General features: G+C 33.0%; 1 protein-coding gene across 1 annotated transcript in view; it reads right to left on the bottom strand.

Moving 5' to 3' along the window:
* LOC129221376 (RNA-binding protein Musashi homolog Rbp6-like) overlaps nucleotides 1-16318 on the bottom strand; it is a 640262-nt gene that overhangs the window by 33587 nt on the left and 590357 nt on the right. Inside the window, exon 8 of the mRNA XM_054855847.1 lies at nucleotides 1977-2059. Coding sequence (XP_054711822.1) covers nucleotides 1977-2059 — 83 coding nt within the window. The remainder of the gene's footprint in view (nucleotides 1-1976; nucleotides 2060-16318) is intronic.

Here is a 16318-nt window from a genome sequence, read left to right on the forward strand (position 1 = left end):
TGATTTTATTCTACACATTTTTTTTTCTAATGTAAGTAAATTTTAAGAAATTATCAATCTGAAAAATATAAACAATAAAGTAGGTAATTAACATTAAATTGAAGATTTTGCCCTCATGCAATATTTTAGTCTCTCACATGGAACTCAAAAATATGAACTATTTCATGTTTCAATTAAATATTTCATTTTAAATACATTATTTCTTTTACCATTTACTTGCAAATGTCGATTTGAAAATGTGTTCGCTAACAATTTTTAAACTTGATATTTTTTGAAGAAAATTATAAATTGTAAGCCTTCTGTTGGATGCCTTAATATTTTTTTTAATTTGGATAAATGTTTTTGCGGTACCGTTGTTCTAATTATATGAAACTTTTTTATAATTGTTTTTACAAAAAAGGAAAAAAATAAAAGGTCGTCTTGAAAAATCGACTTTTATTTGAATGGGATGGGACCACTTTAGTTTGGCTCCTCAAAGAGGAATTCTTACGCAGGAGCTAAAGAAGCTCAATTTTTTCTGACTTCTTGTCACGTCTGCTTTGATTCAAAACATTAAAACGTTTAATTAAAAAAAATTATGCTATAAAATTCTGTATTTTCTTCCTCTCTCTTTTTTTGTTAATATGAAGTTCTTATTAATTCTGTCTTCTTTTCTTACATTAGTTCTTCATGTAACAAGGATCTCCATTTGGTTTTACCTTTGAAAATGCGTCAAGATTATTGATTATGATTTCGACAATAACATAAATGCTCTAATTAAACTAAATAATGCATTTATTTTGCATATGTTCGTTTAAAAAATAAGTCCAACGTAAAATTGTTACAACACTAATGCTAGTTTCAACCAAATGTGACACAGGCAGAAATTTTGCCATAAAAATTCTGCGCATGTCATTGATTCTACATAAATTAATTAACACGCCCTTTGGCCAATCGCTTTTTTATTGGTCGTCATTTTTTCAATCATTAAATATTACTTTCCCGAGTGCACAATGATTCGCTGATTACGCTAAGACATTGAGAAATAAATAAATCCACGCAGTTGGTGGGAAAGTAATAGCAGCAGTCATTACAACAGATGTATTTTTCTGTCTTCGGCATCCAGTATGGAATCAGCGTTTAAACTATTTGTCGTTAGCTAAATAACGCAAAAAGAAAACTTGATTTAAAAATTTTATGTAAGGTTTTCAAGAAACTTAATTTGCTTGAATTCTTTAATTGAAAAAATAATTAATTTTCATTTGCGGGGCAATATCTGAATATTTCGTCACAAATTATACTTGCATATTTCGTAACATAAATACATAATCAACAAACATTGAAATTACCAGCTAAACTTTATTATAGCAGCTCTTATCTCAGTTATCCGTATTAACAGATTTAACATTAAGACATAAATAACACCCAAATTAACATATTTTAATTAAATGTTGTTCATCGTTATTTTTGTTCGAAACCCTGTAAATTAATATATTAAATAAGCAATCATGAATAATGCAACATTTTACCCTTAAATGAAGATAATATTCATCCTTTAAAACAATTACGTTACAGTAAGTAAAGTAGACTAGACTTGTTTTGTTAATTTTTTATAATCAAGTAATTGTTCTGACGGAAATCATTGCGGGACAAGGAGGGGCATAATTTTAAACATAAATATTTTAAAGCATTCATCTAAATTTTCATTTATGCAGCACGGTAACTATAATTGTTTTTACGATAAAAAAAATATGTCACAGGACATAATTAATTGACACATGTATCCTGTATTCGAAAAAATTATCATTTATATAGGTTATCAAACTGTATCTGTTTTTATTAGTATTTTTTAAAAACAAGACTTTTTTATGGAAATAATTTCTGTAGAGAAGATTTTTTTTAATGAAAATTTAAAAATGTATAAAGAACTTGACTTCGAATCTATATAGACTTTACTAAAAAAGATAATGGGATACAAAAACGATACAAATTCTTACCATTTTATTATTAATTTCATGGAAGTGAATTTCACAAACTTTATCGACAACATCTTCATTTTCAAATGTGACGAATCCAAAACCTGAAAAGAGATAAAAAGAAGTGCATATAACAAATGTACGGAAATCCATAACAGTACGGATATAACAAATCAATTTTCACCTGCAAAAAAAAAAAAAACTTGTAAATTTTGAGACAAACCGTAAGTAAAAAACGACGTTCTTCAAAATAGCTGCAAAATATTGGATTTACGGTGATGAATGACACGTTCAATTTTTCAGTATGCAACAGTCGTATTCACTAGCCGATTCGAACCTCCGTCAGATACTCGAACCACTGTATGAAGCCTTCATTTAACCAAGATGAAAGCTTCAACCGTTGGTTCGTGTGCTAGACGGATGTTCGAATCGACTGATAAATACGCATTTTGAACGCCCTTGGGGGGGGGGGGACAATTGTGTTACGTTCAGAAGCGTTCTAACCATTGAGCAGAAATAAAATAGAGGAAGCGAAGACTTTCATTCATGAGGGAAAGACCCTAAGTCATAGATTTTAAAGCAAAGCATTGGGAAAAAATCAGGTTTCCTTCAGTAGTTTCACGCAAAACGTATTAAATGATTGAACTAACTCTCTGCATTTACTAATTCCTGTTTTAGAGTTCTAACCCTCTTGATGTGAGAATCAGAATGCAAAGAAACGTCAGAGAAAGAGAGAGATATAGCAGATTCTATTCACGAGTCTGCTCTTTCTGACTCTCAGAGATAAGTCAGGGAGATCAGACTCATCAATATTTTTTCTAAACAATATTTAGGATGAGTAAAAGTAGCAAAGGAACAGGAAATGCGTGACGCTTCAAAATTTCTAACAGTAAAGAGAAAAGCGAGAACAAAAAAAATCAGTAACATACTAAGAATTCAAAGACTGAAAATAATAATAACGAATTTTAAAATCTTTCAAAAAGCACAGACTTCGTCAGAAAATAAATAAATAAAAGAAATTTAACAAACAAAAAGATTAAAAACATTTCAAAGTTAATCGAAACTCTTCGCTGTCTTTCTCGCAAGTAAAATCAGCAGTTAATAAACGAATTTCACACATACTCAGCACTTGGTCGAGGACATTAATGCAGTATATTATGCAATACGAATACCGAGATTCGCTAGAATGACTTTCCTAATGGATCTCACATTTTTATGCCTTGTTAAAAGAGTTAACTGAATCATCGAAACATGTCAAAAATATTTTACAAATTTTTTGTTTTTTTGGCGTCAGTTTTATTCTTTTGTTTTTCTCATGACTTATTGAAGGGTGCCCACCCCCCTAATAGCAAGGGCGCAGCCCCTCCCCTAAATATCGAGATTACCCCCACCCCCAAAAAAGCAAGAATTCCCCAAAAGTGAGAAAAATTTCCCTCAAAACAACAACCCCTAAAAATTTTAATGGCGCAGTCTGCGCCATGACCCGTCCCCCCCCCCCCTCCTAGGTGGGCAGCTCTGACTTATTACTTACATTATAAAAATAGCCAGAATACACCGTAAGCGAATATAGTGATTTAACAAAATTAGAAGTGTTCATTACAAAGCCTCTACATGAACTGGGGCTCTGGCAACTTTGTTCTTGACCAACTTTTTTTGAAATTAATGTTGACAAATTAACTTATCAGAGACAGACTGTAACTTCAGGTCGTAGTATAGTGCACTACAAATTTAATAATTTGCAACGTCATAGAACTCGTTTCCACATCCTATGTATTCTAAAAATCGTGATGTAATTAATATTAACGAAACGGCAAAAGAAATTATAAAAGAGAAATATTTCAGTGTAAAAAACTTCTTTAGAAGCTAATTCAGTTTCGGCTGTCCCAACGTAATAAGAAAACATGATTTACCTCGTTTCTTCACCAGTCACAAAATAATCCGGATTTAACGAATACATTTAAGCATCAATTCGTTCAATCAAAATTTCACGGTAATTTTAAATTGACTCCCCGTCCTTCACCCCTCTATTTAAAATAATATAACAACAGAAATGCTAAGCACTGAAAAATCGACGGTTTTAAACATACCAATTTCAAAAATTCATTATGAAATTTGGCATTTCTTTCCTTTAATCTGTTAAATACAGTATTCGGTTTTTTGTTAGTAACGCGTCAATGTCAAAAATACAGAAAAAAATCACGAATTTAAAACATTAGCTGTACAGAAAAAAATCACAAAAGAGCCATTTCTGTATATTACTTTTAATGGAAGTAACCGAAGAAATAAGAAATCTTAAATGTGCCAATTGTCGTAATTAAGCCATAGCTTAGAAAAAGAAAAAAATACTTTCACTTTTGTTTTAGAGCTCACGCAAATTTTCTCACCCACATACTTCTAATCAAATGTAAGAGTCTAAAACACCAGTTTGATTTAATTACCCCATGCACAACTACCTACGATCAATGTTTAGGTAATTTAAGAATAACTTATTTTTGTTGATGGCTCGCAATCGCAATGCCGCTTAAACTACTCAATAAAGACCAGTTTATTACTTCGTTAAAGCAATAAACTTAAATCGATGGTTAAAAGTAAATGTGTTAATTAACATTAAGTATTAAACCATCATCAACTGCTCCTAAAAGTAATAAAGAAAATGGCGCAACTATTTTACCGAGGACATCCATTTTTTGAAATTCTTTTTATGTTTCATAAACATCAGCGCTTTTTCCCATTTCCTTACATTACAGCAGCCTTTATTAAATTAAAAGTTACATTGCCATCAAGTTCTATTCATTACAATGAACTACTTTTTATTGGAGCGGCTTAAGAAAATTAGCAATCCAACTGGTTATAGCTTTGAAAAAAAGCTATTATTATCCCAGAATGGCTTTGCGTCTTGTATACAAGGTGAGGAATCTAATAATTTTCCGAAGCATTTTTGCTTTTTAAAACGCGGTAATGGCTGGGGCCATTTCAGGAAGTGCAGCGTGAACACAGACTTCTCAATCAATGTAATTACCGAGGGGTGCACCAAAGGAATGGAACATTACTGACCCGGCAGCGATTGTTCGATTGCTGGCGCAGATAATAGTGTATAATTGGCAGCCCGTAGCGCAGTTTCGAACGTTCACTTTAAAGATACAACAAAATTAATTATATCATCATTTCTACAAACGAAAACGACGCCATTTACTGAGCGCATTAGCAAGGGCTGCTTCGCGCAGACGATAATAGGGTGCGCGCAGGCGATCGAAAACTAAGATCATCATCAACAGAGATGGCGACGTTGCCAAACGAAAGATGCTTAACTGTTAAGAAAGGATATCGAGTTGTTCTGTGACCAATACTATCGAAGATTCAGTTGATTGATTGCTTTAATTACGACTCTCTAGAATCGGGAGTAGATAGGATAATAGAACGTAAGACCTGTTTTCTAAACAATAGGCAGCAGCTTTCAATGTCACACATTTTCGTCACAAATTGTAACATTTTCATTCTGACTATAGGTCAGCACTAAAATTGAGTAAAGTGCTACAATTCCATCAGTACCAAAACGAGAAAATTAATTGTAGATTTTCAAAATTTTCTATAGTTATTTGGAAACTGGGCTATGGAAGTTACATGGGCAACAATACATAATATAATTTTTCAAAACAGTTTTATAAGTTTTATACCAAATTTTTCTTTTCAAAAATGATTATTCGTCCTGAAAACGAGGGTCTGGCGACCGAAGGCAAACTATTATATTGGCATCTCATTGCACAGGTAGAACGTAAGGGGCACATCTCGCTTCTTTTCAAATAATTTTAAATTGGTCGGGAAAAGCATACTTAAGTCACCTACTAAAATCTTTTACCAATTATAGAAGAAGCAAAAAAAAAAAGTATCGACAAAGGTGTCCGGTTGAATTAGCTGAAATGGGCATCCTCATGTATATCATGCCAATGATCGAGTAATGCTCCTGACGTCACTAACAATGAAACTCGCGCCACGACATGATATTTGATAATATATTTTAGTGATGTTTAACATGCAGGGAAAGGCTTTATTGCGACAAGGCAGAACTGGATCCGGTAACTTAACTGTTTTACTGGTAAGACTGTGTCATTTCAGGGGAATGAAGAAACGAAAAATGGGTCAACAATGAACGCTATCTACAGGAGTTTAGGATTAATCCACAGGAGCTACAGTTAAAATTTCAACCACCAAAATATCACCGAACAGGCACCCGTCACACCTTGACGGGCGACTTTCTAGTCTATTAATAATTTTAAATGACATTACTAAAACGTAATGTCAAATATAGGAATCATCCACATTAACTCTAACGCATAATAAAGGGTGTTTTTTTAGAGGTATAGAAATTTAGGTTCAAATAAAACACCGTTAAATGATGTAAATTGCCATGAATTTGGTTTTATTCGAAAGATGATTCTTTGCCATTTTTACTTAAATGTGATTTCTGGTATTTGGCCACTTCGGCTGGCTTGGAGAAAGTCTAATCGGGAAGTCCAATTTTCTATCACTTTTTGCAGCAATGGGGGCCATATGTGAGTGATATGTGGCGAATGTTCTCGTCCAAGGCGTCAATCGTCTGTGGACCTGAGACTTCACACAGCCTTACAAAAAATAGTCCAGCGTAGTTAAATCGCACGATCTCGCAGGTCAATTCACGGGTCCATTAAGCGAAATTATTCCTTCACCAATCAATCAATTGTGACACGCGCTGTGTGGCATGTTGCACCGTCCTGTTGTCTATTCATGATGAAATGGCAAACCAAACTTAACACAAAACAAGTGACAACTATCAAAATAGCCCATAGATCAAACAGTGTTCCCAACTTAAAGTTCTATACCTCTAAAAAAGACACCCTTCATATTCAGGTGAAAGAACATGTTATAAGTTGGGCGGTTGGATGCTACTCTTCCCCCATTGTGCAGCAACTTGCTAATTTGAAAAGTGTTAAGCTAACTAGCATATCAACCACATAGCCAAGAATGAAACATATACCAATGGCAAGTCTTTTTCAACTTCCATCCACATTTTGTTTTACAGATTGCCTATTTTATGACACTACCTGTTTCATAACTTGGGCAAACGCGCCATGCAAATGATACACGATACTGCTTCTATTGTTGCCGAAACATTAATGAAAACTTTGACCTCATTAAATCCTAACCCTTCTCGTCTTTTTCTTTCTTCTTTTTTCGAGCTTGAAATAAAAAGCGCACAAAGCAGTGGTAATTAGGTGCAAGGCAAAACTTTCGCCGAAACTACATTTTTTGAAACTTCTTCAAGCCATCGCTCTTAAAGCACCTTTCTGGTGAGGACAAGCATGCATGAGCTGAAATGTGGGCAGTTAGCGTTTTTTCTCTCACGCGAAGAAGCTTCTTAATGAAAATTACACCGAAGAACATTTGCAAAAGTTTTTATGCAAGAGATCATTAATAATCCAGTCAGCCTCATTAGTATTGCGGAGGAATTCCACGTTTCGGATCAGATTTGAGCGACATTTTTGAGGTAAATAATTCATTTTTATTGCACCTTGTGCTTTGAATGGAACTTAAAACGTCAACAGCTAGTTGAGAGAGTTTTTAGCTAAAGAAAAAAAATTATGCTTGATCTATGTCATTTTAGAAGATAAAAGTAATACTTTCCATGTATAGTAAGTATGTACGATGTACAAACAGTATATAAATACAGTAACAGAGAAAAAATTTGAAGAAACAGAAAGTTTTTTTTTGAGTTAGTTAAGTAAATTAAAGAACAGAATGGAAGAAAGAAAAAGAGGAACAGATTGAGGAATACACAGAAAGACTTCGTAAATAGATAGTAACCATTAAAAGCAAGCAATAAGAAGAAAATAAACAACATATATAAATTAAAGAATAGAATATTTGTAAAATATTTAAATACATTAATCGCAAAAAGAAAACATAAAATCAGAATTGAGAGTCATACAAAACAGGTAAATAGAGTAAGTAGAAGTGGAAAACTTGGAAATAAAGAATAAATTAATTACAAGAAATATAGAGGGTAAAAAATTATAAGGGTCATTCCTCAAAAAGTGTAACTTTTCTGCCACACGCCTTTTACAGTAAAAACGTTAAGGAAAAATTCTTTTAACAATGATTTTTAATTTCATCAAAAATATATCTATTTAAACCTGCCAACAATTTTTTAATAATAATTTTTATTTTAGTATATTTTTGGTTCACAATATGTGAATTCTCACTTCCGTGGCCTTGTCACACACCTTGTGTGACTGTTTATCTTGCTTAATAACTTGTTTAATTAAAAGTATATAGTTATTTATTTATTATTCCTTTCACAAGTGTCTCAAATTCTAATTGTTTAAGTATATTTATTTTTTAAATATTGTGTTTTAGTTCGTTTCAGTAGGACAAGGAGTCATGTCACACAACAATTTCTCACCTCCGATACCTAAACACAAAATGCCATTCCTCATTAACACGTGGCAGTAATGACATCAAATTTTATTTTCCATGACACAAGGGAATGTCATGACACACACCCTTGTTTATTTTCAGCCATAGTTGAAGTTGTGAAATTTTTGTCGAAAAACTAGAAGATAGATTTTGCTTTAAAAACTTAGTGTGGTTATTCTGACTTCTCACCTCCGTGAACTTGAATTTCAGGGATGCAAATTAAAGTAAAAAAAGAAGTGAACATGTTTTCATATGCTTAACATCTGCAGATTGTAGCAATGAAGAAAAAACAAAATTTCTTTGAAAAATGTATCTATTGGCCTTATATTAACGGAAAATTCCTCACCTCCGTGACAGACCTTATCAATGTCCTTATTTCTAAAGTGAAGATAAATGATGGAGGGGAAATACAGCAATAATAGGCATTCTACCAAAATTATAAATTGCCAATTTATTCTCAAATTTAAAAAATATTTTTTTAAACATACATTTGAAACTACTAACTAAGCCATACTTTAATTAAGAGAGCTAAATATTATATTCCCACTAATTATTAAAATAGCTGATTGTTTGGAGAATTAACAAAATTACTACTTTGATATTAAATTGGCCTCGATTTTTAAATATTAAAAGATCTTTCTTTTTTATTTCCGTGAACAAGGCATTTTATTATTATTTTTTTCATTTATGAGTAAAATAATTGGAAAATTAGTTAATAATTAGATGGGCCATTGTTTATGGTTACTTCTAGTAGGTAACACTTTCGTGTAAGAATGAAAAAAAAGAAAAGAAAAGGTTTCGAAATTGAAAAATATTTGCGTTCAAAAGTTACGTTTTCTGGAGAATGACCCATAAATGAAATATAGACATACATAAAAATTGAGTAAGGGCAGAAATACAAACTTTTACAGAAAGAGAAATAGGTATAGAAGTGTGTGTGTGCGTGATGTGAAAACAAATTTAGTAGGTTTTGTACGCCTACCAGCAATACTAGGAGAAGGTTTGCCGTCTATGAACCACATAACAGTTTTCGATTTTTTTAGAAAGGAAATCCAACTAAAATTTTATTTTAATTATAGGAACATTTCTCAGTTTATTTCTCTTTTAATGATAATATTCACTTTCATGATAAATATACACAATAAAGAACAAAAATTAAAAATAAATATTTTAGCATGTGGTCCATTCATGGCAGCCGGTTGCTATGGTTGGACCATCGAGTTTCCATCGATGGACCACATTCTCAAATTTAAAAATCAGAGTGTAACTTACAAACATTTATAAAAGGCGATAAATAAACACTACAAATAACAATAAGTTATAGAAAAAGAGATTTATTTTCTAAAATGTTTTATTTTCGGATAAGAGGAATATTGAAAAAAAAAAAAAAAAAACAGCACAACACACAAATGTTGTCATCACGCCTCGTTCACCATACAACCGCCTCGTTCGTTGATATTTTCTCACCTATGCAACACCGTTCTTAGCTAACATATTTTCAACCTATTTTGAACTGTTGGGAGTTTTGTTAAATCCATTTTGAAAATTTTCGTTCGAAGCAAGATTGTACTTGCTCTGTAAAATGTCAAAGAACATATTGACCATTTTATTACTGAAATCAGAAGCTTCTAAGAAGCTTCTACAAGTCTCAAACTACCAGATCATATAGTACCTTCAGACTATTTTTAATAATTGAATGTGTGGGAGATGTTATTTTTCTCAGCTATTGAAAGGCCAATTCACCCAATTTTTCGGAAGTAATTCCAAAAGCATTTTCTTTAGTTTGAAAATATGATTCACTAATTATACTTCAGTTTCGGAGGGCATACCTCTTAAATTTCTAATGAGTGACTAAGGTAACAAGAAACCGGTTTTTATCTCCCATGCGACTGTTTAAAGTGGCTTTCACGACACTATATTGTCGGCAGACTTCGTTCAGGTCTTTGCAACCATTTCTGTAAGCTACTGTAGCACGTTACATGCTCTCACTTGCCCACTGACCATATTTTACTAATTTTTGCATTTTTCTGGAAGTATTTGAAACTATATTATTATGCTTTAAATTTTCAATCAATTTTACAAAAAAAATTAATTGAAATAATAATAAAGTAAAAGACTTTTCCTGAATTACTGAGAAACTTTTTTTCACTATTATCATATTTATTTTTAAAAAGTTGAGCCATTTTCAAAGGTAATTGAGCTGAAGTTACAAAATTATTTGCGATTTTCCATGAATGAATCACTTTGTCAGGGAGTCCATTCGTGGTGACGCACCTAGTGGTTCAATAATAGCAACTCCGTCATTTTGAATATTCTTAAAAATGCTAGTGCTGTGACGAATCATGATGAAATATAAAGTAAGGGGAAATGTACTTTAAAAGGCCCTCTTTCAGGTCGATGTTCATGTTTAATTGTACAATGATATTCAAAACATGTTATAACTAAATGAAAACCTCAAGTAGTAAGATAATGGTAGGAATCTTGTCTGATCGATTAACAATATGATGAATTAATTTTAGCTACATGACGGCTCTGCACTAGACTGTTTTCAGGCAAAGTAAGGTACTAAAACTGATTACGCGTCTGCACAAACTCTGGTACGGGAAATACCTTCGCAGTCTAGTCATGGAATCGGTCCGTTGACGGCAACCTTTCCATATAGATATGAAGAAGATTTTCTGAAATTTCATAGAGCTGTAAAGTAAAACGAAAAAAAAAAGTGTTTCATAGCTGGCATTCATATTATGCGTACACAGCACGTTTTATGCTATTTTTGTGCTCATAAACAGGGAACACGATAAGTAAAACATAATTAGAAGTACAAATTTTCGAAGACACTAAAATGGACCACGTTCTTGTTTAACGACCTAATATTTACGCTTTTAATAACAAATCACTGGCAGTACATTTTCGTGCATTTACGGCAAATGTAAATCAAAGGCACATCGAGAGGAGAACTAGAGGTTTATCTGGATCACGAACGCGCCATTTTTAGAACCTTTTCATTCCGAGAGATTACATATCTCACAAAAATGCCACTAAAAACCTCCCCAAAATATCCACCATTAACACGACAACACTTCGGGGACGCTGGAAAAAGAAAAGCGGGCAGAAAATTTCGCGGCACCTCGCAGCGGTACTTAAGTGTAACTTTTAAAGCCTTTCAGCAAACTCAAAGTTTTCGGTGAGCCCTAATTCCGCGGAGTCATAAACGCCTCGTAAAAGGTGAAACTTTAAGCTCCCGGGTTAATACAGAGATTTTGTTGATGCCGATATTAAAAGGCGGCCGGAGTTTGCGGTCGTAACGCTTTCCGGAATGGCTGCCCCAGATGCGGTTTGGAACGTAAGGGTTTAAGTCTTACAACGAGAAACGGACAGACAGGTTCGTTTACATCAGTAACGTTGACGCATTTTTGAATTAACTGGAATTATTATGTATGGGAATGTTTGGAAGAAAATTATGACCTTGAGAAAAAACATAATATAAATGGATTCTTGAAACGTAGTACGAAGTCAAGAATACGTTTAAGTATTCTTGAAACGTAGTTGAAAATATGACATGTTAATCAGAAAGCTTCTGAAACTCTTTCCTATCTTTCTAGTTTCCTTCTAATGAAAACGAATTGAAATTAATTAATGATTAAGTCACCGACAACACATTATCCATGCTGTATCAATTAATGTAATGTTTGAGCTCTGATATTCATCGCACAACACGTCTTCAAGAAAGAAACAGGATCATAAAATGTAGGGTAAAGAGGGGAACACATAAACAGTTTTTTTTTTTTTTTTCATTTATCAAAACTGTCTCGGAGAAAGCATGACCCCACGTTTTAGTGGCCTTCTTTTCTTTATTATATATATATATATATATATATATATATATATATATATATATATATATATATAGGATATTTGTAATAAATTATTTTTCTACACCTAGATATTTTGAAAAAATGTCTTCAATTGTTCATGCGTGTCTCTATGGGGGGGCGGGAGATACGTGAAAAAAACCTGTGGCACGTATAAACAAAATTTAGAAAAACATTAAAATCATCATATTTCGAAGAAAAACCAATTTTTTTGAAACATATTCATATGTACCAATTGTATTGAAGATTTGTAGCCTGTATTGTGTCGATTTATACCTTTACAGTAGGGTTATATGTAAATAAGACATAAAATCCTACTTACATTTAATAACATATTCTGATCTGTGGTATCGGATCTGATAATTTTTTCAGAAATAAATTTTCCAATAACGAAAGTAAAACATTCCCAAAAGTTAACATTTCCAGAACTAATACAGATATTCACCCGTTAGAGCTCTGTCACGATTAAATTAGTCCTTCAATCATACTCACAAAGGGAGCGAGTTGAAGAAAAATTTCCACAAATTAGGTATCAAATCTTAAACGCCAAGACAAATCATATTTTCAGGCACGACACTACTTAGGACATCAAATTAATTTTTAACTGTGGAAAATCTTATTATAAATATTCTTTCTCTTCTTAAATGTTGCTGTCCATCACCTGATTTTCCCTGGAGATTATTCTGAATGCGAAAGGGGAGAGAAGGCAGATAATCTCTAAAGGCGTCGCGTGTTCTCCGAGTGACCCAGATACTCCTTCACAAATGGAGGACCGATCTTTCACATCACTTTGTGCTCCAAGACTAACTAAGTTAATTAACGCCATTTCTGTCCACTAAATAAGCCGAAGGTCTTTCTTTCAGACAGTGAAAACTTTAGCCTATGAAGATTCTCAGTAATATATTATTCAGGAAAAATACGTTCCCAGTAACATCTTCATAAAGAGAAAATATGTATACATTTCATTTCACAGTTCAAACACGAACGTTATTTTCATTAGGCACTGCAGAATTTCTTTTATCATGAAGTTGTTTAAAATACTCGTAAAAGATGCAGTACATGAAATGAACCTAAGTTCGATTGCGAAAAAGAAGAAGAAACAAATATACATGAGTACTGCAATACTTTTGCATTAAATTTTTCCCAAACTCTATTTTTTAACGCGATTTTTTTAAAACAAAATAAAAAGTATAAGAGCTATTTCGAAAAGATGAAACTGAAAAATCATAAACTAATTAACTAACTATAACTACGAAAACTGCAAACAGCTTAAGAACAAAATGGAGTGAAGTTAGACAACTCGAGTAATTCTATTATATTCCATTTTTAGGGTGATTCTCGAAAAAATGTCCCGTGCATAACGCTAAGTTTTTTATTTTATTCAACAAACTATTAACTAAATATGGGATTAACTGTTATGCTTTGATAATATATTAAAGCTTGTATTATTCCCCAACAGCATTATTTTTTTGAAGGCTTTGGTTAGCTGGAAAAAATGAAAAACATAGCGTTATGCACAGGACATTGGAGAAACGCCCTTTAGTGAAATTTAATCGGATTTTATGTCAAAATAGGTTAATGTACCTTAACCTAAAACTAGTAAAGCAGCGGTGCCCACCTAGGGGGAGGGGAGGGTCATGGAGCAGAGTGCGCCGTTGAAAATTTAAGGGGGGAGAGGTGTTTTGGGGGGTATTTTTTACTTTTTTTGGAAATAATCTCGATTTGGGAGGGTCTTTGCGATTTTTTGGGGTGCGTCCTTGCCCTAAAGGGGGGGGGGGCACACCTGGATAAAGAACGGAATACTGCTATTGACATGAAACAAAAATTAATATCCTTACATCAGACACATAGAAAGTTAAGCTTTAACTTGTTTTTCACAAGACTTAAGAAGCTAGATTAAAACTGCCTTTAAACGAGCTTTAGTACATAGTTGTAGTAAGGAAACGTCGGATTATACTGGCGTGGGCAGGTAAAGAGCAGTCAGTAACTGCAATTTTTGCTTTTTTTTTTTTTTTGCATGTTTGTTATTTATTGTACGTTAGCTTTATTGTACAAGCTTGCTTATTTGGTTTCCACTGAAAAAAGGGGCAAAAAAAGCGTCTAAATCCAACGTTTCCCAATTGTTTGTATTGAATCCAACAATTTTCTCACAGCTCATTTCTGCAGATACAGCCGTTTACCTGCATACGACAGTACAGCCAATTACAATTGATGTAAATGGGAACTTTCAAGTTTTGACTTTTAAAGAACTGAGTAGAACGCGTTAGGCTTTCATTGGATTTTTTCTAAATTATGTTATATAAAAGAACGTACTTGTACTATCTCTTGCCCCGATACAGAGAAGATATCCACCTTTTGAACTGGTTATCTCCAAATTTTTAGCGTTTTGCCACTTACACCCCTTTCCTTATCACTGTCTCAATCGAAATTGCAAGAAGCTAAGGGCAAAGTTGCAAAACTAAACACTTGGAGATAATTAGTGCATATGGTAGAAGAAACTCGTCTCTGTTTTGAAGCAAGAGATGATACTATTAGTTGTATCCGTGGTAGGTGCTGTTAGATAGCATAATTCAGAAACATGTTTAAATAGAAGCTTACCTAGAATTTAAACTTTATGTTGTTGAAAAAAAAAAAAAAAAAAAAACCCTCATTAATTTGCGTGAGTAGTGCTTCCAGTAAAACAAGTGCAGTGGTGTATGCGGTAAAACTCGGCAATGCATAATTTGAAATAATGCTTGAGAATTCCACGGGTAACTGAGTAACATTTTAGAAGCAAAAACAATGAATAATTTGTAATATTCAACGCAAATTATTCATAGAAAAAACAATCTTTTTTCTGTGGAATGTTGCACTTTTTTTTTTTGGATAAACTCGATGGTATGATTAAATTTCTCAAATTACATTTTGGACGATTTACAAAAAAAAAAAAAAAAAAAAATGTTAAAAGCACGGTAATTGACTGACATACTTCTTTTTAAATGTCAGTCAGTCAACATTATTATTTTTTTTATAAATAATTAAAAATTATCCAAAATGTATTTCGGGAATTCAATTATACCATTTAATTCAGTTTAAAATATACAATATTCCAGGGCAAAAGATCGTTTGCACAAAATATATTTTGCGTTGAATGTTACAAAATACGCATTAATTTGCTTCAAAAATGTCAAACGTTGCCCCAATCAATTGCCCACTTAGAATCCACGCCTATACATTTAAAATTTAAAATAAAAATAAATTTAGATGTGATCTGCCATCAAACACAGTGGTTCAAAATGGCGAACTTGCACTACGGCTCTGAGTGCGTTAACATCGAAGGTGCACACAATATCTCAGCCCCATTGATCGAAGACACACTCCCGGATGTTGTCGCCATTTGGGAAAGGCAAGAATACAGAAAAAAAGGAGATATCCACTCTTTTCGCCAAAAGAACATGTTATTAATTGAATAAGATTCTGTGGGTAAAATAGGGGAAGTCTTTGTGAAGGAACAAAGTAGCGACAGTGATCAGTCTGGCGGAAAAGACCCCATCGATTAAAAGCACCGCTTTTATCGATAGTGGCACACGATTTGTTGTGGCCCGTGCCAATAAAAGATACCAGCTAAGTTTGATGGCTGGTTAGAGACTTTAGAATTAGTTTTGGAAGTAATGTCGTGCGATAATGGCCGGAAATAATGCACAATCGTAGCATGTTACTAAGGAGTGGCTTTCTAACTGGGAACTTGTCACCTATCAACAAGAGCAAGAAAAAAAGCGTTATTGCACATTAAGAGAAAAATACAATTTTCAAACATCTTCTGACTGTTTTAACTGCTTTTAAAGATTACAGTTCATGAACTAAATTCCAATGAAACAATAGCTGAACGTTGAAAAATTCAACTTCAACTTTATGATGTCAGTTGCCAGAGAGTTTATCTCAATCACATTAAAAATTGGGAACGAGCGCCACTTTCAAATTCATGAGAAATTATCCAAATTAAGAGGAAACACCCAACTCCAATTAACCTGCAACTAATAGTAAAATTTATTTCATTATTGG

Source organism: Uloborus diversus, chromosome 4, assembly GCF_026930045.1.
Source record: "Uloborus diversus isolate 005 chromosome 4, Udiv.v.3.1, whole genome shotgun sequence".
NCBI lineage: Eukaryota > Metazoa > Arthropoda > Arachnida > Araneae > Uloboridae > Uloborus > Uloborus diversus.